Consider the following 20,961-nt stretch of genomic DNA (forward strand, 5'->3'; position numbering starts at 1 on the left):
AAGGAGCCTGGGAGCAGCAGCTCCGTTGAAAAAGGAGAATGTGATGTCCTCATAGCCAAGAGAGGCAAGCAGTTGAAAGAGCGCTCAGCATTCAGCTTTCTGAGCTGAATGTTGCGGCAGGCTCACTGACCTCAAACAATACATAGCTGGTGGAAGCCTTGAGGAGGACCATTTCAACACACTGGTGGGCTTAAAAGCCCGAAGAAAGTTTGTTTAAACAGTTAATGAACCAGTCATTTTGACGCCTTCTATAAACCAGACAAGCTTATTTCAAACTCGTGACTGGCCTAATTGATAAGTCCCTTTCCGATCTGATCCTCAGAGATTCTAAGGGACCTAACCTATCCACGAATCTTCCTCCTGCTTCTCACCTCCCAAGACTGCCCTATGGATGTGAAAAGGCTTTCAAACAAAGATGTCAAACAGAGAGGGCAGGCAAACGTGCAAGCATTAGTTTGTATTGCTCTATTACCGTATTCACCTGGCACTCTCTAGTTTCCTTCATACTCCCTCAATATCCAACTCATTAAATTCATGGCTCCCGGTAAGCATTCATCAATCCTCATTTCACGCCTTTAGCCCTTCCCGTCCCCGCCCAACTATTGCTACCTACCCTGGCAAAATCTAACCAGCGAGGCTAATTTTGAATTCCAAACCTGAAGCAAGAGGGCGGGCCAGGAGGGAGGCGACGGAATGCGCCTGGCAGTTCCCGAGGCACTGTGCGCATGCGCTGGTCCTCCGCGGACCGTTCGTGCTGTCCTCCTAGAAAGGGTGAAGTGGTTGTTTCCGTGACGGACTGAATACGGGTGCCTGTCAGGCTCTTGCGGAAGTCCATGCGCCATTGGGAGGGCCTCTCCAGCGGCTCTGTGCCCTTGCTGCTGAGGGCCTCTTCCTGGGTCATTCCTGGACCGGGAGCCGGGCTGGAGCTTATACAGGGGCTCCCGCGTGGCCATCTCGGCGTCTGCGTGACCTCCCCGCCCGCGGGATGTGGCGACTACGTCGGGCCGCTGTGACCTGGTAAGTGCAGGCTCTGATCTGGCCCCGTTAATTCTGGGGCCTCTTGAGAGTGGGGTTGTCTTATCTTTATCTCTAAAATGTGCATATAACTCTCAGGCCAGGCCGAGGGCTGTTGGAGAATTCCCAGATATTCTTGAGGACCCAGAATGACAGGAGCCCTGGCTGGACTTACGTTCGGAGCCGGCTTCAGTACTGGCGCTTGTTCTGTGGCCCTATCCAACTCGAGAATTCTGGACGCCTCTCAATCTTGGCCCGTCTCTATTGTCCTATTGTCTCTGCCCTTTACACCCTTGTGTCCTCTATTCTGTCTCTAGTTGCCTTTTTTGCCCTTTTTTTTTTTTTTTTTTCCTGTCCTCTCCCTGCCAGGTTTGGCTCTGTCCGTGAGTCACCTCCCACATTTCTCCTAACTGTCGCTGTCTTCTCTTTCTTCCATTTCCACGCCATGTGTACATTGCGCCTTCAGTTACTTGGGCTCATCTCTCGGTTAAAGGGGCGCCTGTCTCTTTCCCTTGCCGGCTGATTGGAGTCAGAACTAGAGCAGTGACGCACACGGTGTCACAGATGGTGATTCGAGATGCCCTCTCAATAGCAGCTTTTTTCTGTGTTTAGGGAGGGAGACTTGATTTTTGATGCAAAGTGGTGAACGTGGCACCACCCTTCTAATCACAGTCATTGTTGCCTTGGGGTGGTTTGATTCTAAATAGAAAAATCATAGAAATCTTTTCATTTCTGTGCGTTACTGTATGCATTGTAATGAAGTTAAATTGGATTTTTTTTACGTAATTTTGTTTTAATAGCCTTAGATACCGTCAAGCTTAGCTCATTGTTGCAGGCATTTGGTAGGAAGTAATATGCATCAAACAAAGTTAGAAAAACTTGGTTTTCCTGAATTAACTCAACTTCTAAACACTTGTCTTGAGTTTTTTCCAGACCTTTTTAAGTGGCGTAGGCAATGTATCGTGTTTATAAGGAATGGAATCCATTTGTTTTATATAGGTTAACTGGAGTCCAAATGCAGAACTAGATGACAGAAAATAGTTACGGTGTTAGTCAATTAGAACTATTGCATAGGTGTTTTTAATCTCATGGAATTTCAGTCTTTGAGGAAGTTCACAGCCCTGGGTATTAAAGTTATTTACAACCTTTGTATTTCTACTTCTCTATATTTAGTAGGGGAACATCTGATTTTCTTTAAATAAAAAAAGACTGCAGAAGATAGCCTTCTCTGTTGGAGCAATTAAGATGTGTAGGAAGAACGTCAAAGATGAAGTTTTAAAACAAACTGATTTATAAGTTTTTTTAATTTAATTGGATGTAATTGGGCTAAATTATTTCTAAAGTTACCATGGATGTCATTGAGTCATGGCTTAAAAATGTCTCCTGGTAATGGCACAGTTTAGCTACCTAAAGAAGTGGAGATGTGGGAAGCCAGAAGCCCCAAGCTCTGGAATTTGCCTTTTGCTATAGTTCCTTTGCATGTTGTGAAAGAACACAGTTAAATTCCTACTCCTTAACAGATGAGAACATAAGCCTTTTTTTGACATCATATATAAATACATGCTCGTGGACATGTGAAAAGATCAATACTAACATTTGGTGCAATAAATAATTTGCGTACAATTATTTTTAAAAGATTTACATATTAGGAAATGATGTATTGATTAAAAGTTATGGTAAAGGAACAAGAGAGTAGATGATTTCTGGGGGAAACCTATTTTGGATCATATTTGATTTTTAATTTTGACTGAATATTGAAGTCTGTATTCAAAATTCTTTTCCTTTAGAATGGTAAAGGCATTGCTACAGTTTCTTCTAATGTAATTCTTTGTTGCTGCTGAGAATTCTCATGACAATCTGACTTTTTCATTTTTGTGAATATCTTGTTTTTCCCTTCATGGAACCTGTTAGAGTCTTGACTTTATTGTTTATCCTAAATTTCTCAAGGCTTTGACCAGGTATGGGTTTGGTTTTTCTTTTGCTACTCGTCTGACTTGGCACTCAATGGGCCTTTGCCTTTATGTTTCTTCATTTCTGAGAAGTTTTTTTCTCTTATTTTTTTATTTCCTTCCTTTCATTTTTCCTGTTCTTTTTCTTTCTAGACATCTCTTAGATGGATAGTGGTCCTCTTAGATTGATCCGTTATGTCCGTGATTTCCAAAATAATATATGTACTCATCATCTGTTGAAAAGTATACATATACCCTACTATGTATGCACACTTTTTTATTTTTAAATGGTGTATGTATCTGTACTAATTATTTACATTATAAGCCAACTTTTCAAGGATAAGATGCAAAAAAATACTGCATCTATAAGCTTCAGTACTTTCTTGCTGAATCTCAGGAGATCCTTTTGTCCACACCACAGGATGCATTTCACCCCCATTCTCCCACTCCCTTTGGATACCACATTACCACATCTCTGCATCACTTCACTTTCCTTTTATATTTTCCACCTTTTTTCTTTGCATTCTATGTCTTGGGAAATTTGCTTAATTCATTTTATGGTTTTACTGTTGATTTTTTAAATATTGGCCATTGCAACTTTATTTATGTATTTATTTATTAAACACATGGTCTTGCCATGTTGTCCAGGCTGGCCTCGAACTCCTGGGCTCAGGTCAGGTGATCCTATCACCTTGGCCTTCCAAAATGCTGGGATTACAGGCATGAGCCATTGAATTTAATGGCAACTTAATTTTTTTATATTTATTTTTCCTTTCAGAGGGCACCTAACACTGAGTATTGCAACTTTCATTTCCATGAACTTTTAAAAACGTTTATTAAACTCTTAAAGACATGTTTAATTCTGTACACTTTATATTGTTCTTTGATTGCTGTTTTTGAATAACAACATACTTTCATTTTATGTCTGTCATATTTTTAGGAATTCTCCTGAGAATAGTAATTTGGATTTCCTATCTCTGCTTTTTCTAGTATTAATAATGTTGTTTATTTTGGTCCCCATCTTAAGAGTTGCTGGTTTTTAAAGATAGTCTGGTTATCTAAGTATATCTAACTATGAAAGACTAATGATTGATGTACATGCCTTGTGTGGGATAACCCTGAATGAGAGAGCTAAATTAGCAAACTGTTTTAGGTGTGTGATGTGTCAATTAGCAGGCTTTATTTTAGGGCTTTTTAGGGAGTAGGCAGATGATCTGAGCTTGTTACAAATGCCAGTATTGTTGTGGGGGTGCTCACTGTGGAAATTTCCCTTTCCCATGTACACTTAGGAGCCTTTCTGGTAGATTGCTCAACCTGGGGCAATTGCTGCTGTTAACATTCAGCGGGATTGGAGTGAGGTGGAGGGTTACTGAAACAGTATTTTCTTAGATGGTGCTTTAATCATAATTTCATCTTTTCATTTCCTGACCTGAGGACCTTTTTGTGAAAAATAGTCCTCTCCTGTATGAGCATTGATCGTTTAGAGCATCTTCTTGAATTGGAAGCCCTAAAAATATTTCTTGAGGGTGCCTTCCCAAGAAGTGTTAATACTAGGATTTTGCTTTGAGTTCATTATCTTTTCCAGGGGACTAATTGGAGAACATTTTTCATGTAGTTACCTGAAATACTGGTTACTATACTCCCTATTCTTGTCCCTGCCCCCCATCCGTACTTACTGTTGCCCCTCTTGTGGAAATAGGAACTTTAGGGATTTGCATGTAAGAGGAGGAGGAGATAGTGAAAAGTAAAAACATCTTAGGGATGAACTTAGTCCTGGAGTTCATCTAGTTGTGTGTGTGTGTCTGTGTGTCTGTGTATGTATATTTGGCTTAACTACTTTCTTAAAAAATGCAGATAACTTTTGAGGGTTAAAGAGCTGTTTATTCATTCATACATTAGGGGAGGTTAGTGCAGATTAATATTAAAATGGCATTTATTGAGCACATACTCAGCCACTGCTATGGTTCTGTGACATGTTTTTTACAGTTTAATTCTCCCAATAACATGTTTATTTAATAAATTTATTATCTATCATTGTGAGGCACTGGGCTAAGACCTTAGAAACACAATGCTAAGCAAAACAGATAGGACCCTGTTCTTAAGAAGATTACAGCTTACTAGTGAAGACAAATTTTAATCTAATAACTACACTATTATATAATATAAATTTTATAAGAACTATGAAGAGAAAGTACAGAGTTGAGAACTGTAGTAGGTGGACTTGCATTCTTTTGAAGGTTTGGGGAGAGGAGGGGATGCCTGAGGTGAAACTGATAGGTAGCACGAGTTAAGTACCTAGGAGAGACTGCCCAAGAATAGCAGGTATCATGCACTGAGATGGCACAATTGAGGAACTGGATGAAAAATTGTCGCGGGAGCTCTGAGACAAGTGGGAGAGAGGCAGGGGCCAGACTGTGCAGGGCATTACAGACCAGGAGTTTGGATTTTACTCTAAATGCAGGGGGAGCCATTTAAGAGAATGATGCAGGTGAGTGACAGTGATCAGATTTGCATTCAGAAGAATGTTCTGGTGATGGGTCAGGATAAAGAAGGTATCAAGAATGATCCCTATGTCTGTGTATTAAGTAACTGAATTGCTGCTTATGCCATTTCCTAAGAAAGGGAATACGGCAGGAGGGTCAGGTTTTGTGTGGGAGAGGGGAGGAGAGATCATGTTTTGTATATCTTGACATTGATGTACCTTTTTATTATCTAAGTGGTGATGCTGAATAGGCAGTTGGACACAAGGGTCTGGAACTTAACCGTATTAGACATAATTTTGAGAAACACGGATATGTGGATTGTAATGGAGGAAATGGGTATAGATGAGATTGCCTAGCGAGAGTGAGAAGTAGGTTAGGTCTAAGCCTTGATGAGTTCCCAACATTGAAAAGGTAGTTGAGGATACTGAACAGGAGTAGCCAGTGAGACTGCCCAGGGAAGAGAAGTTTCAACAATGAAGTGGTGTCAACATTGTCAGGTATTGCTGAGAAGTCAGATAAAACCAGAGTTGAACAAAATGCCCATTGGAAGCCTTGGGTGCCCTCAATAAGAGCTGTTTCACTGAAGTGATAGAAATGGAAATCAGGTTGGTTTGGCTTTTATTTTAATAAAATAACTAGAGCAGGGAAATGGGGTACTTTTTTTCCCCTTTTAAGATGAGAGAGAGCCGGGCATGGTGGCTAATACCTGTGATCTCAACACTTTGAAAGGGAGGATCGCTTGAGCTCAAAAGTACAAGACCAGCCTGGGCAACATAGCAAGACCTTGTCTCTATGAAAATTCAAAAAAAAAAATTAACTGGGCATGCTGGCACACACCTCTAGTCTCAGCTATTTGGGAGGCTGAGGCAGGGGATCACACTTGAGCCCAGAAAGTGAGCCCTGATAGTGAGCCCTGCACTGTAGGCACTAGAGTGAACCCTGATAGTGCCACTGCACTCCAGCTTGAGCAACTCAGCAAGACCCTGTCTCAAAAATAAGTCAACAAATACTCTGTCTCAAAAATAAATAACGAAGATAGGAGGAGAGATTTGACTTAAGATTCCTCAAAGGGCAGGAGAAAAGAGCATTTCAAACAGCGATTCACCTTTAATGGGAGGAAGATCACTTAGAATGTGAGGGAGTAAAGGATTGGTGGGGATAGAGTAGGTGAATAGTTTTTATGAAGTTGAAAGATGTCCTTCTGATAGATTCCATTCTCCCTGTGAAGTAGAGGGCAAGGTCATCTACTGAGAGTTGGGGGAGGTCAGGAGAGATAAGGGGAGATTAGAAGAGCTTGGTGAAAAAGAAATACTCCTAGCAGAGAGTGTAAGAGTGAATTGAAAAGAGAGATGAAGTAGGATTATTAAGTGATTTTGAGGGCCTAGTTGAGATGTGTTTCCAGTTGGGTGTGATTTTCTCCAGTAGTGCTTTATTTCCCTGGGTACGGGCAGAGAGAAAAATGATAAGGCTCATGTAGGGCTTGTATTTTGTTGAACAAGTCAAACAAGTCAGAGGACAGGGAGTTTAAAATATTTGCAAAAGACTTATTGAAATAATGAACCAAATAATCTAAGGTGGATAAGTGGGTGAATACATATGGAGGAGGTGAATAGGTAAGGAGAAGAAAGAAATATCAGATTATTGATTATTGACAGTGACTCTGTAATACAGCTATTATGCTATTTTAACCAATTAGGAACTGAGGTTTTAGGGAATTCATAATTTGTCATGACTGCACAGCTAGTAAGCAGTGAAAATGTGATTGGAACCAGAGTTCTTCTGACTCAATAGACTAAATGGATGTAAGGATGTACCTGAAAGAAGTGTGAGCTAAATGTTGTGGAACCATGAGCTCTTTCCCCAGTTGATATGTCTCTCTGTAAGTGATAATGTTGGTCACACAAGATAAAACCTTGTGGTGATCAGTGATCACCTTTGTTCTTCCTCCTAGTCTGCCATCCCCATATCTGCCTTTCCCTTTCCTTTCCATTGCTGCCACCTAACTTTAGGCTCCTCCTCTTACATTTGGATAACTGAAATGAGATTACCTTTTTGTTCCCCTTCTGATCTACTTTGACCTAATGTTATCTTTAATATCTTCTTTAAATTACTGTTTCATTAGTCTTATTCCACTCTGAAACTTTTCGTAGTTCCCCATTTCCCACCAAAAAAAAGTTCAGCCTCATAGTCAATAACTGTTCAGTTGGATATTCAGTCCAGTTTTACTCCTCCTATGAGCCTTTATGCCAGCTCCTTGGGTCTTTTGCCCTTTCATTATCTCATCTCTGTGCCTTTCTTTCTCTTTTTTATTCCTTTTTTTTTTTGACTTTGTTTCTTTTTCTCGCTTTTATCTATTAAACCTCCATCACACTTCATCCTATAGAGTTTTAAAGCAGAGCATGGTGCAGTATCATCCTGGGGCTCTGGAGGAAGTGGCAGGGAGTCCAAATGTCACCTTAGCTTCTTATCTGGGGCCACATGTATTTCTGCATCTGCTTCTTCCTACACTCTTGCCCACAAGTGTCACTTGTGGAAATAATTTGAGATTTACTGTCAGGCTGACCCTAGTTTCAATCTCTCTTCCACCATTTGCTAATCATTCTATCTTAGGCAAAACATGATACGAAAAGAAAACTTAAGTTAAATTTGATGGAGTTTAATTGAGCAAAGAAAAGAAATGATTCGCAAATTGAGCCGCCTCCAGAATCACTGCAGGCAGATTCAGAGAGACTCCAGGGGTGCCTCGTGGTCAGAAAAAATTTATAGACAGAAAAGATAAAGTGACCTATGGGAATCAGAAGTAAGACACAGCAACAGCAAGCTTCGTTACAGCTCATCGTTTGCCTTATTTGAATTCAGTTTGAACACTCAGCAGTCTATGAGTGGTTGAAGTATGGCCACTGGGATTGGCCAACACTCTGCTGTTATTTCAGATGCATACTACTAAGTTAGGTTTTCAATTTTGTCTGCCTATCAAGCTAGGTTACAGTTTGTCCACAAGGACTCAAATATAGAAGTACAGAGTCCTTCTCAGGCCATATTTAATTCACTTTAATACTTCCCCCGCTTTTGTTCAACCCCTCAATTTAAAGAGATTGACCAAAACTTTAAGCATTGACACCACTCTCCGTCACCCTCATAAAGACTTATTTGGTCTCAATGTGGAATTCGCAAGTTGTCTTTAGTTTCAGTATGGAGTCTCACAAGTTGTCTTTGGTGTTAATAGGGAATTCACAAGTTGCAGCTTTGTACCAGCTAAATGATTCTTTATGTTCTTGCTGATCCAGTGAGTGAGACCACTCAACTCTCAATCTATAGCTGCATACAGAACAGTTAAGACTTGAGAGGATACAGCACACCAAGGGGACTATTATTATGCCTATCAAGAGGATACCATCAAAATGCCAAGGCGTACCTGTTAATAAAAGTTCTTATGAAATGAATCGAACCAAGTTAGCCAAGTTAAGGTTCAGGCAATGTAAGCAGTTCAACAGTATTAGGGTTTAATTAATCAGTTTTGTTTGGAGTGTGATAGTGATTAAGGGCCATAGTTTGCTGTAAAGGAGCTTGACTTAAAGAGGTACTCATTTTCATTGTTACCCTGGTAATACAAGTCATAATAACTTGGAAACCTACTAGAAGAAATACAAAGATTAGAAACCCTTGGAAAACCCAAGCTTGCCATTCACCACTTAGAATGCCTTGCAAACCACCTGTTAGTTGCTCCTGTAAACACATCATAGATTGCTTTCTCTTGAGAGATTTCTTTAATGTATTTGATGGCAGTGTCTAAGGAAACAGCAGTATCAGCTAACTTTTCAATTAAACTTTTTGTAGTGACAGAATTGGGGGGAGAGTACAAAATTCAGTTTTGTTTAATACGAAACATAGACCTCTAGCTTGAGCACAAAGAAGATCTAAGGCTGCGTGATGTTCCATTAAGTGTTTTCATTGAGTATGTTTGTTGTCATGTGCCTTTCTGAGAGTAGCTTCTACCAATCTGAAACCCAGGGAGGTCTGATTGGCTACAAAATCCAAGATTTTTCCCTATTTATGAATTACCTTTAAATTCCATACAAATGGTACTTCACTGCCACCAAGAGTGAGCCCCCAGGAACCCCACTGGAATCTTTATCCTCAGTAGAAACTAGCTTATCCTCATCTATTTCGAGGCTAGTGCTAATTTCAGTTATTAGGCTATCATGAGAATTTTCAGGGAAAGCAATTAAAAAGGCAGGAGCAGGCCAGGCCAAGTAACAAGAACCCAACCAACAAGGAGGCAGAACAGAACATGCAGGTTTTCCACAGACCCAATATAGACCCTCAGGGTTTGAAAAAGAGGGCCACCTAGTTGTATTTGAGCAGGGATCATACTATAAATCTGTGTAGCTCCTGAATAATGTCCAGCGGGAAATTTACTTTTCTGTTGCCCTTTTATAGCATGTTATAAGGATGTATAGCATCTAATAAAAAGAGACCCTACTGGATTTAATCTGCTTATATTTTACAAGCAATCACTTGTACCAAGTAAGTAATTCCCAAATCTTGAGTGTGTGATGCCTGGAAGCACAGTATACCTTTTTCAGGCACCACTTGGATTGGTTTTTTATATTTGGTATGATCAACTTATCAATTGAAAAGGAATATTGTTTTTAGTGAGTATAGGAAAGCAAGTAGCAGTGATGTTTAGAATATCAAGAATAGCTTTCTCTTCTTCCCTTGGAGTTTCAGGGTAACTCATTGGGAACGTGGAGGGGCACTGGCACCAGTGGAATCGCTTCCTGATTTATTGGCATTAGCTCACAAACCTAACAGTTGCTCTGCTTTTGTGCTAGATCATAAGTGGAGCTAATGTCATCCACTGATTATGGTCCTATGGATTTTTGTGGAAGGAAAAGGAGAGAATTAGGGCAAAAACTGAGGAAAACAGAAAAACACATAAGGCTTTCATGATGGTAGAGAAGTCTTGATCTGTGATCTTGGGAAAGCTGTCTACAACTAGGATGTTGTCTGCTGCTGGGGAGAGTTTCCATGGTCAGCTTTACCTTAAAATCTCCAATGGGTGTACAGTTCCAGGAGTCTGAAGGGGCCCTTTTGAGCTGTGAGATGTGGACCCAGGGTTCAAGGCCCTAAAGCTTCACTGCACTCATCCAATGAGGTTCAAGAGCGATCTTCCTTTGATGTCATTTCCAGAAAGCCCAGTCTCCAGGTTCCAGACCATGGAGGGTTTGATTGTCCTCAGTTGGTGGATCTCAAAAAGCTCCCTTTACCTGGTGGAAGTATACTTTGGCATAATACATTAAAGCCTTGCAGTAGTCAGTCATATCAAAGTTTAAGAGAGCAGGAGAAGCATGAGGTGCTATCACTAGGGACATAGGCCTTCCAGTGACTGTTTCATAAGGGGTCAACTTATGTTTTCCAACAGGAGTGACTCTGATTGCCATAAAAGCCAAAGATAGTACCTTTGGCCAGGGCAAATCAGTTGATTCAGTTAACTTTGCCAATTTCAGTTTTAATATGCTGTTTGTTCTTTCAACCTTTCCTGAAGACTGAGGGTGACAGTGGTAATGCCACTGTGTCAGTAACACCTTATTTAACTGCTTTATAGCTTGCCCAGTAAAATGAGTTCCTCTATCACTGGAGATTTTTAGAGGGACCACCCCCCATAAAGGAAAAACATTTTCTAATAATTTTTTAGCTATGGTCACAGCATTAGCTTTCCTATATGGGAAGGCCTCTATCCAACCAGAAAACATGCAGACTATTACAAGAACATGCTAATACCCCATTGAGGGTGGCAACTGAATGCAGTCCATCTGTAAGTGTTCAAATGGTCCATCAGGTGGTGAAACTATAAGACCTCAAGTTTTTCCAGGATTATGAGTTTGACAAGTCAAACATTGATTATAAACCATTTTAGCAATTTTGGAAGAGTCACCCCACCAGTATTTTTTCATAATTTGGATCATTTTGTCTGTTCCATGATGAGTTGTGGAGTGCAGAGCTTTCAATAATGGAAGCTTCAAAGACTCAGGAAGGACCAGGCAGCCATCCAGGCCCTCTGTCTTTGCTTCACATTAAATTTACATCCTTTTAGATACCAATTTTGTTTTTCCAAATCAGGTGCATTGCACTGTTTATTAAATAGGTCATCATAAGGAAGTTGGCTTGGATTAATCTTATAGAGTTCATTTAGATTGCATATCTTGACAGTTTCAGCTCTAGCTGTTTTAGCATAAAAATCTGCTAAAACATTTCCTTGATATTTGGCTTAATTTCTACAAATATGAGCTTCAATCTTAATAATAGCAATCTGCAATAGTAATAGAATAGCAGAAAGGAACTCATCTACTTGGAGTACATTTTTTATGGGGATCCCACTAGAGGTGAGAAACCCTTGTAGTTTCCATATCATGCTCAAATCACGTACTACTCCAAAAGCATATCTACTATCCACAAATATTTACTGACTTCTCCTTAGCTATATGGCATGCTTGGATAAGGGCAGAAAGCTCTGCAGGGTGGGCTGACTTAAATTGAGGAAAAGTTACCTTCTCTATTAACTCATATCCTGCCTGATATTTTCCTTCTGAGTTTTTGGCATAGGACCCGTCAGCAAAAAGTATTAATGCAGTATTACCCAGTGGGGTATCTTGTACATCAACATGAGGGGCCACAATTTCTGACACTATACTTATACTTTTGTGGTCTTCACCATCTTCAGACGGAGATAACAATGTAGCAGGGTTAAGTAGGATTACAGCCTTTTAGATGAAGATTCGAAGATCAGTAGGAGAAGTAATTCGTAAGATGTTAGTCTACTCACTGAAAAATGCGAGGTTTCATTGGAATTTAATGTGTGGGACTTGCAAATTCAGTTCATTTAAAACCAGATCTGATGGAGTTTCTACCAGCTTGGTGGCTGCTGCTAGTGCTTCTAAATAATTAGGATATGCCTTAGAGACTGGGCCTAATTGCAGGCTGTAGTATGCAGTGGGCCTGTATTTAGCACCATGTTCTTGAGTAAGGACTCCTAATGCCTGATTATTACCCTCACTCACAAACAAGGTGAAAGGTTTAGTGTAATTTGGAAGTCCTAAAGCTGGGGTCTTAAGGCCAACTTCATTTGGCCAAAACCCTGCTCATGACTATCTTCCCAAGGTAAAGACTCTGGTACAGCATTTTTAGTGAGCTAACACAGTGGTGAAGCTATTAAGGAAAAATTTGGAACCCAGGATCTGTAATATCCTGCAAGTCAAAGAAAGCCTTTTAATTGTCTTTTGGTTGCAGGTTGAGGGAAACTAAATAGTTTTTATCCATTCAGGTGAGAGGGAAATCCCTTCAGCAATCAAGTCATGTCTCAAATAGTGGACTTTTTCTTTGGAAAATTGAAGTTTTGGCCAGGTGCAGTGGCTCATGCCTGTAATCCCAACACTTTGGAAGGCTGAGGCGGGCGGATCACCTGAGGTTGGGAGTTTGAGACCAGCCTGACCTACATGGAGAAACCCTATCTCTACTGGAAATACAAAATTAGCAGGGCGTGGTGGTGCATGTTTGTAATCCCAGCTACTCGGGAGGCTGAGGCAGGATAATTGCTTGAAACTGGGAGGCAGAGATCACGCCATTGCACTCCAGCCTGGGCAGCAAGAGCGAAACTCCATCTCAAAAAAAAAAAAGAAAAGAAAATTGAAGTTTTTCCATTGAAGTCTTGTGACTGAGTCAATTTCTGAGCACTCCTTAATAGAGAGCTTAACAATAAGTTATCTATGTACTGATTGAGAGTAGAATTTTCAGGAAACTGTAGTGTCATTAGGTCCTGATGCAATGCCTGGGAAAAATACGAAGGGGCTTCAGTAAACCCTTCTGGCATTTCACTCCGGGTGTACTGCTGATTTTTCCAAGTAAAGGCAAGCAAGTATTGACTTTCTTTATGGAATGCTAAAGAAGGCTGAGCCAAGGTCTGTTACTGTGGACCACTTGGAACCAGTGGATACATTAGGTTATAAAGTATTAGGATTTGGGACTACAAGAAATCTTGGTATTACAATTTTATTAATTGCCGATAAAACTTGACCAAGTCTCCAGCCTCATCCATTTTTTTTAACTGGTAGGATTGGAATGTTACAGGGGCTGGTGCTTGGGACTATGAGTCCTTGTTTAATTAAATCTTCTACAATTGCTGAGACCCCTCAACTTGCTTCAAGTTTTAGTGGATATTGGGGTAATTAGGCAAAGGTTTAGAATGATCTATTTGTACCTTTATAGATTCTACACTTTTAATTCTTCTATCAGTTGGGGACAAGGCCCTTAAACAAATATTAAGGTATATTTGAAAGATTAGGGTATTACAGGCTTGAGTTTCTTTCGATCTTATCAATTTCTGCCTTTAGACAGCAGTACAATCCTGATTCAGGAGAATCAGGAAACTCTTAAGATTATTTCTCTTTCTGAGGAAAATTTTATGTGCCCTGTTAGCTTTGAAAGTACTGGAGCCGTATCACATAGTAAAAAAGTGCGTTTTTCTGAAAAGGGGCCCAGAGTTAATTGGATGGGTTCAGATATGGGAACCTCTGGAACTTGATTTGAAAATCTCACCACAGAAATTACTTACCTTTTTACTCCGAGGGATTTGTTGGCTTATTAATAAATTGGGGTTTATGGGTAGATATAGTAGCCCTGGTATCCGTGAGGACTGTACAGACTCTCCATTTATTTTAACCTCTGTTTCCCCATGTTCCTTTAAAGGTTTTACGGGGAGCAATCCGCTGGAGAATCCCTTGGAGCCTCCTTAACGTTATTGTCAGGAGGACTACGGTTTCCTGGCCTCCCTCTAGGGGTGAAACAATTTGGTCTAGAGGGAGGTTTGTGGGCGAACTGATAGTTATAAAAGCACACAATCCATTTTCCAGTGCCCCGGTTGATTGCAATACAGGCATACATCTTGGGATAAAGAACTTCTTGTTCTAGGACCTCTTAATTGTAATTTAAAATGAGAACGAGACAGTCCCTTTGGTCACGGTCCCTGTAACTGTTGTAATTGAAGGGTCATAAAGGTTGTTAGCCTTTTGAGTTTTTTCTTGCTCTAGTCCTCTCAAAATGTTCAGCTAGGCAGGGCGAGGCGGGCAGATCACAAGGTCAGGAGATCAAGACCATCCTGACTAACACAGTGAAACCCCATCTCTACTAAAAATACAAAAAATAGCCGGGCATGGTGGCATGCACCTGTAATCCCAGCTTCTCAGGAGGCTAAGGCAGGAGAATTGCTTCAACCCTGGGAAGTGGAGGTGGCAGTAAGCTGAGATTGCGCCATTGCACTCCAGCCTGGCGACAGAGCAAGACTCCGCCCCTGCCCCCCCACCAAAAAAAAAAAGTTCAGGTAAGGCCACCAGTTCAGTCATATCTGTAACTTCCCATTGCAACTTATGTTTTTTAATTAAACTGCTAAGTTCAGGGTGGAGTCCATTTATAATAAAGTAGTTAATGCTATTTCAGTCCCTGCAGGGAAAACTCCTTGCTGTATTTTGAGCCCAGAATGTTTCACAAACACTATTTCTAAGCGAATTCTGTAATCTGAAAGGGTTCATCCTTTTTTTGTTTGCTTACAAGATTGTATGGTGGACCAATTTTTTGTGGAAAATTTTAGGAATTGAATGTAAAAGGCTTTCAGCAATTTTTCTAGCTACTTTTGGTCCTCGTGAGGAGCTCTTGGAGTGTTGATATCCTCCTCGGGTTTGACTCATTCTGCTGCTGCCATCCATTTCCAGGCTTCACCAGCCCCCAGTATCATTTGAATAAATTGGTAAATTCAGGGAGTCCTGGATCGTAAGCTCCTATGAGGATTCTAAATTCCTCAGTAAATTTTTTAGGCTTTCCCTTGGACCAGGGAAGTCCTTCACAATGAGTCTAAGCTCAGTTGTAGACCATGGAGTAAAACTGGCTGATCAGAAGTCCTCACCTTGTAAGGCATCTAACTTCCTTTAAAAAAAAAAAAAAAAAAAAAAATCATCATCTTCAGGGAAGTGTACTTTAACAAAAAGGTTAGTGGACTCAGAGTATGTAGGTAGAGATGGACAAAAAGAAGGAACAGGGTTAGATCAGTCAGAATATAGTCCTCTTTTGTCATGTCCTTGGTCTATTGAGTAAGCTTTTCATTTGCTTTTTGTAAAGAATCTTTTAAGGAGGCAAGTGTTGATTCATTTAGTCTTTTAGAGGCCTTTGTATACCCATGAAAGAATATATCCCACTGTTTATCATGGAGGTTTTGATCCCCCTTTTTGTAATATGCCTTGCAAACAATTTTATCCAAATTAAAACTTCCCCATTATGGCTGTCTTAATTCTAAGTTTTCTTTAGAGAGGTTAACCCATTTTTCTAAAAATGCTCACTTTCTAGGCCCATAATTTTTAAACATAAAATTAGCTTGAGTCCCTGAATGTGGAGTCCCAGGCTCCTTGGATTGAGATGATTTCATTATTAAGTAAGGTACCTATCAGAGGTCTGAGATCTCTAACTGAATCCGATCCAGTAATTATTTAATCCAACTTGATCTTGGACCCACACCAGGGCTGAGTGTTGCTCAAGTAAACTCCAAGAGCTCAAAACACAAGTTAGTGGAGCTTGGAATCTGAGAGAAAACTTACCCGTGACCTCTGGTTGCAATCAAGAGAGCAGTGAGTGCAACAGGCTCAGCAGGTACCTCGCCTGGTCACTGGTGTTCCTGGAGGTTGCCAGAGTTTTTCTTCAAGTCCCACTTCTGACACCAGATCTGTTAAAAGAAAACTTCAGACAAGTTAAGTTTGATCGAGTTTAATTGAGCAAAGAAAAGAAATACTTTGCAAATTGGGCAGTCTCCAGAATTGAACTCAGTTTGAACACTCAACAGTCTATTAGTGGTTGAAGTATGGCTGCTGGAATTGGCCAACACTAAACTATTATTACAGATGCATAATACTCAGGTTTTCAGTTTTGTCTGCCTATTATACTAAGTTACATTCGTCCACAAGGACTCAAATATAGAAGTATGGAATCCTTTTCAGGCCATATTTAGTTTGCTTTAACAATATTTTAAAAAGAAATCTAAATTTGTAAAATAAAGATACTTAAACCTTAGTGGGTGTGTCTGAGAGTTAACATTTATATAGTAGCACTATAGTGAAACCACCTAGCATAATGTCTGATATGTATAGGAACACAAGAGATACTGCTTTCCCCATACCAGTCTTCTTCACAGCATTGCTTCTGTTTTCCTTGATTCCTTTTTTTTTTTTTTTTGAAATAGAGTCTCATTCAGTTGCCCAGGCTGGAGTGCAGTGGTATGATCTTAGCTCACTACAACCTCCACCTCCTGGGTTCAAGCGATTCTTCTGCCTCAGCCTCCTGAGTAGCTGGGATTACAGGCATGCGCCACCACACCCAGCTAATTTCTGTATTTTCAGTAGAGATGGGTTTTCGCTGTGTTGGCCAGGCTGTTCTCGAACTCCTGACCTCAGGCGATCCACCCGCCTCAGCCTCCCAAAGTGCTGGGATTACAGTTGCCAGCCACCGTGCCCAGCCTCCTTCTTCTTAAGAAGTTTCTACTCCCATGTAATTAAAGCAGTTAATGTTTTTTAACTATGTAAAATCAAGCCTAGCTCTGATTATTAGTAAGCAACTAATAGTAAGCAAGCAACTATTTATGCAGTTATGAGTATATGTTAAGATATGGTCGTTGGCAATCTTTCATTCTCTTCAGGAAGGAGAAGAGAATGGAGCTCTACAGTGATCGTGTACATTTAAATTCTGTTCTCTTTTGAGCTCTTTTGCTACTTTCATTTTTCTGGAGATCCAGATGCCTGAGGTAGGATTGATTAATTTCCTTAATTTCCACCCCTGGGCTGTCAGGATCAGGAGACATAGATCAAGGTGTTCTAAACTGCTAGAAGTTTTGTTTTTGAAAGCAAAAGTTTGCATGCATTTTTGTTTTCAACTTTTACTTACAGTGAATAGTAGTTAATAAAATAAATCCCTGCTTTTTCTCTCTTAAGTTTCAATTCCTGAAACCGGGATCATAGCCCAAATGTTAGAGTGCAGGCTCTGGAGTCCTACTGCTTGGGTTTGAATTCCACCTTTATTTCTTATGTCAGTGTGACTTGGGGCAAGTTATTTAAGTCTTTGTGCCACGTTTTCCTCATCTGTAAAATGGCGATAATACTAGCGCTTTTTACATAGGATTATTAGCAAGATTAAATGAGATAGCACATGCTGTAACCATGTCTGGCACATAGTCAATGGTTAGCAAATGAACTATTGTGTGACACTGGTTAGTCACGTTTGGAGGGGGAGTGTTTCATTGCTAATGTCATTTCCTTTGTATTGTTACCCTGTCTGATCCTTCTTCCATATTCATTTTTCTTTCAGTGAGGTCTGCCAGTCTTTAGTGAAACACAGCTCTGGAGTAAAAGGAAGTTTACCACTACAGAAACTGCATCTGGTTTCCCGAAGTATTTATCATTCACATCATCCTACCTTAAAGCTTCAGCGACCCCAATTAAGGACATCATTTCAGCAGTTCTCTTCTCTAACAAATCTTCCTTTACGTAAACTGAAATTCTCTCCAATTAAATATGGCTACCAGCCTCGCAGGAATTTTTGGCCAGCAAGATTAGCCACGAGACTCTTAAAACTTCGCTATCTCATACTAGGATCTGCTGTTGGGGGTGGCTACACAGCCAAAAAGGTGAACTTAACATTCCTACTGCTTTTCCAATTATTCTATCATGATTAAGTTTTTAGAGCATAAATCATTTTTCTTTTGTGTAGTGGAATACAGTTAGATGATTAAACGTTTATTTTGTGTCTCTACCATGTACTAGATTGTTTTAATGATGCTATTAGGAAGATCCCTTTAGAATCTTAGTTATAATTATAGGAAATGAAAATGGCCTAGTGGAAGGAGCACAGGGCTGGGAGTAGGAACACCTAGGTTTGATTTTGAGCTTTGCCATTTAGTAGCACAGATATGAAAGTCAGGTGGCATTCTCACACAAGCACTTCTTGGCAGCTCTGGGACCAGAGGCAAGGTGTCCTGGCTTCCAGTCTGTCTTCCTTCTACCCCACTGTACTGTTTAGAGCGAAATTATGAAACCTGTTTGAAATAGGAGTATATTTTGAATATTTACATTTTCCATATTTAACAGAGGAGTGTTTACATGTTTTATGTGCTTGTCTGTTGAGGCCACTTAAATTTGTCTTTTAAAAGTTTTGAACGTAACACATTGCTCTTAGTAGATTAACGTGTTTTAATTAAATAATTTTTCTTTACATGTTTATTTGGCATTCGGAGCATCTGATTGATATACTTTCTTACCTTGTAGACTTTTGATCAGTGGAAAGATATGATACCGGACCTTAGTGAATATAAATGGATTGTGCCTGACATTGTGTGGGAAATTGATGAGTATATCGATTTTGGTTTGTATCATCAACATTAAAATTTTTTTTGGTTATTTCTTGAGGAAGAGAAATAGTTGTATTGAGATATTTTCTTATGAATCAAATATATCACAGTTTTATTTTAATGATATAAGAAACAGAATATCAATGAAAAAATCTTTACGAAAAACAATGCCCAGTAAGCCATCGTTTAACCACAGCTGCCACTAACCATATGGAGCATTTTCTTTTAATTATACTTATTATATATGGTTAATATTTTTTTAACTTATCTATGGATTGAGATGGTCTCGGTCTGTCGCTCAGGCTGGAGTGCAGTGGCGCAATCATAACTCAGTGCAGCCTTGAACTCCTAGGCTCAAGCAATTCCTCCAAATCAGCCTCCCAAGTAGCTGAGGCTACATGCATGTGCCACCATGCCCGACTAATTTTTTAATTTTTTTGTAGAGATCGGGTCTTGCTGTGTTGCCCAGACTAGTCTCAAATTCCTCAGCTCATGCCTCTCACCTCAGCCTCTCAAAGCACTGAAATTATAAGCATGAGCCACTATGCCTGGCTTGAATTTTTTTTCTTTTAATTTTTGTCTTCATGAACACATTACCACAGAATAACATTTTAGTTCCCTTTTTAAAAATTATATAATCATTGTGAATATACACTTTGGTATTTTGTATTTTAGTACCTATTTTGTTAGCATTTCCATGCTGCCAAGTAGCCTTTCTATTAATAATACCATTTTCTGTGTTAATATAATGTTGCCCAGAGCATATTTATTGTGACCCATCTAACTAGTTCCTTTTGATTGGATACCTTGGTTACCTCTACTTTTTGAAGCCAAGTTCTTTAAAAGTCTGTTTGTATCCAGAGTAATTTCTTTTCTTAGTTGTCCACTGCCCCCACTTTTCCAATAGGTGGATGAGAAAAAAGTATTATTAGATAGCTATGATTGCTAGTAATTCATGATAATCTTTAAAAAATATATTTTCATCAATTTTTTTTAAAAACTTTGTCAGATTTCTTAGTTTAGATGTATGTGGAGGTGGAATTAATTTTATTTGCACTTATTCACAGAATTTCTAAAGATAAAACTGTTCTGTGTTGACGAATGTATTTGCAGAAAAAGCACGCTTTCAAATTGTTTTTCTAATATTAATGAGGAGCGCTTTCAACTTGATATATTTGCCAGTACCACAGTGTAGTGGCTGAGAGCCTGTATTCTGGAGCTACACTGTCTGGGCTGGAACCTAGGCTCCTCCTTTTCCTTGCTATGTGCCCTAGTTTCTCATCTGTAAATGGGGTTGATAACAGTAGCTGTTTTGTAGGGTTGCCATGAGGATTAAAGAAGTTAATACTTTTAGCGCTTTATAAGAATAGTACCTGACATATGTTCTTAGTTTCATACTATTTATATGTTTTGATCTGTTCCAGAGAAAATTAGAAAAGCCCTTCCTAATTCAGAAGACCTTGTAAAGTTAGCCCCAGACTTTGACAAGATTGTTGAAAGCCTCAGCTTATTGAAGGACCTTTTCACTACTGGTAAGGAAGGACCTGTTTGATATAGTTTAAAATTTCAAGAACCATGGAGGAACAATACATAGATTATTTGTTTAGTCCCATTTTTAAAAAAATTAGTACCAATGAAAAACAGGACTTTAAAAAAAAAGACAAACACAAATTTTTGTTGCACAATGGTTTTAATCTTTGTTTAGCCCAGTAAAGTGGTGATTCATAAGCACATACTTGGCTTTTAGTGAGGGGAAAAAAATATCACTTGTTCTTGACAAGTAGATGAGACTTCTATGTACTTGCTTTTCATAATGGTTGGACCAATTTTTTAAAACAAATTTAAGTATGATGGACCATAATAAGTAGCATTTATTAAGGTTAATCCTGGCATATTTGCCCAACTATTGCCCTATTGTAATATGAAATCTGAGATCTCAGACATCTTTGTTTGCTCATTTCTGTTAAATTTTACATTTCTATTTCCCCTTTTGCTGATTTTTCACAGGTCACAAATTGGTTAGTGAAGTCATAGGAGCTTCTGACCTACTTCTCTTGTTAGGTGTGTAAACAGACATTTT

At 39.5% G+C, this 20,961-nt stretch overlaps 1 protein-coding gene across 8 annotated transcripts in view; it reads left to right on the forward strand.

The window, feature by feature from the left end:
• The first annotated feature begins 767 nt into the window (after nt 1-767).
• The window catches only part of OPA1 (OPA1 mitochondrial dynamin like GTPase), a 98,767-nt gene continuing 78,573 nt past the window's right edge, over nt 768-20,961 (forward strand). For 2 of the 8 annotated variants that reach the window (XM_064366932.1, XM_064366936.1), the window contains exons 1-4: nt 769-1,017; nt 17,843-18,161; nt 18,799-18,895; nt 20,306-20,413. In XM_064366932.1, coding sequence (XP_064223002.1) covers nt 986-1,017; nt 17,843-18,161; nt 18,799-18,895; nt 20,306-20,413 — 556 coding nt within the window. In that variant the 5' untranslated portion in view covers nt 769-985. Of the gene's footprint in view, nt 1,018-17,842; nt 18,162-18,798; nt 18,896-20,305; nt 20,414-20,888; nt 20,943-20,961 lie in introns of all 8 variants that reach the window. The other 6 variants (XM_064366937.1, XM_064366939.1, XM_064366931.1 and 3 more) reach the window with 5 other exon arrangements.

This window comes from Aotus nancymaae, unplaced genomic scaffold (genome assembly GCF_030222135.1).
Source record: "Aotus nancymaae isolate 86718 unplaced genomic scaffold, 86718_ANA_hifiasm-v0.15.2.pri h1tg000067l, whole genome shotgun sequence".
Classification (NCBI taxonomy): domain Eukaryota; kingdom Metazoa; phylum Chordata; class Mammalia; order Primates; family Aotidae; genus Aotus; species Aotus nancymaae.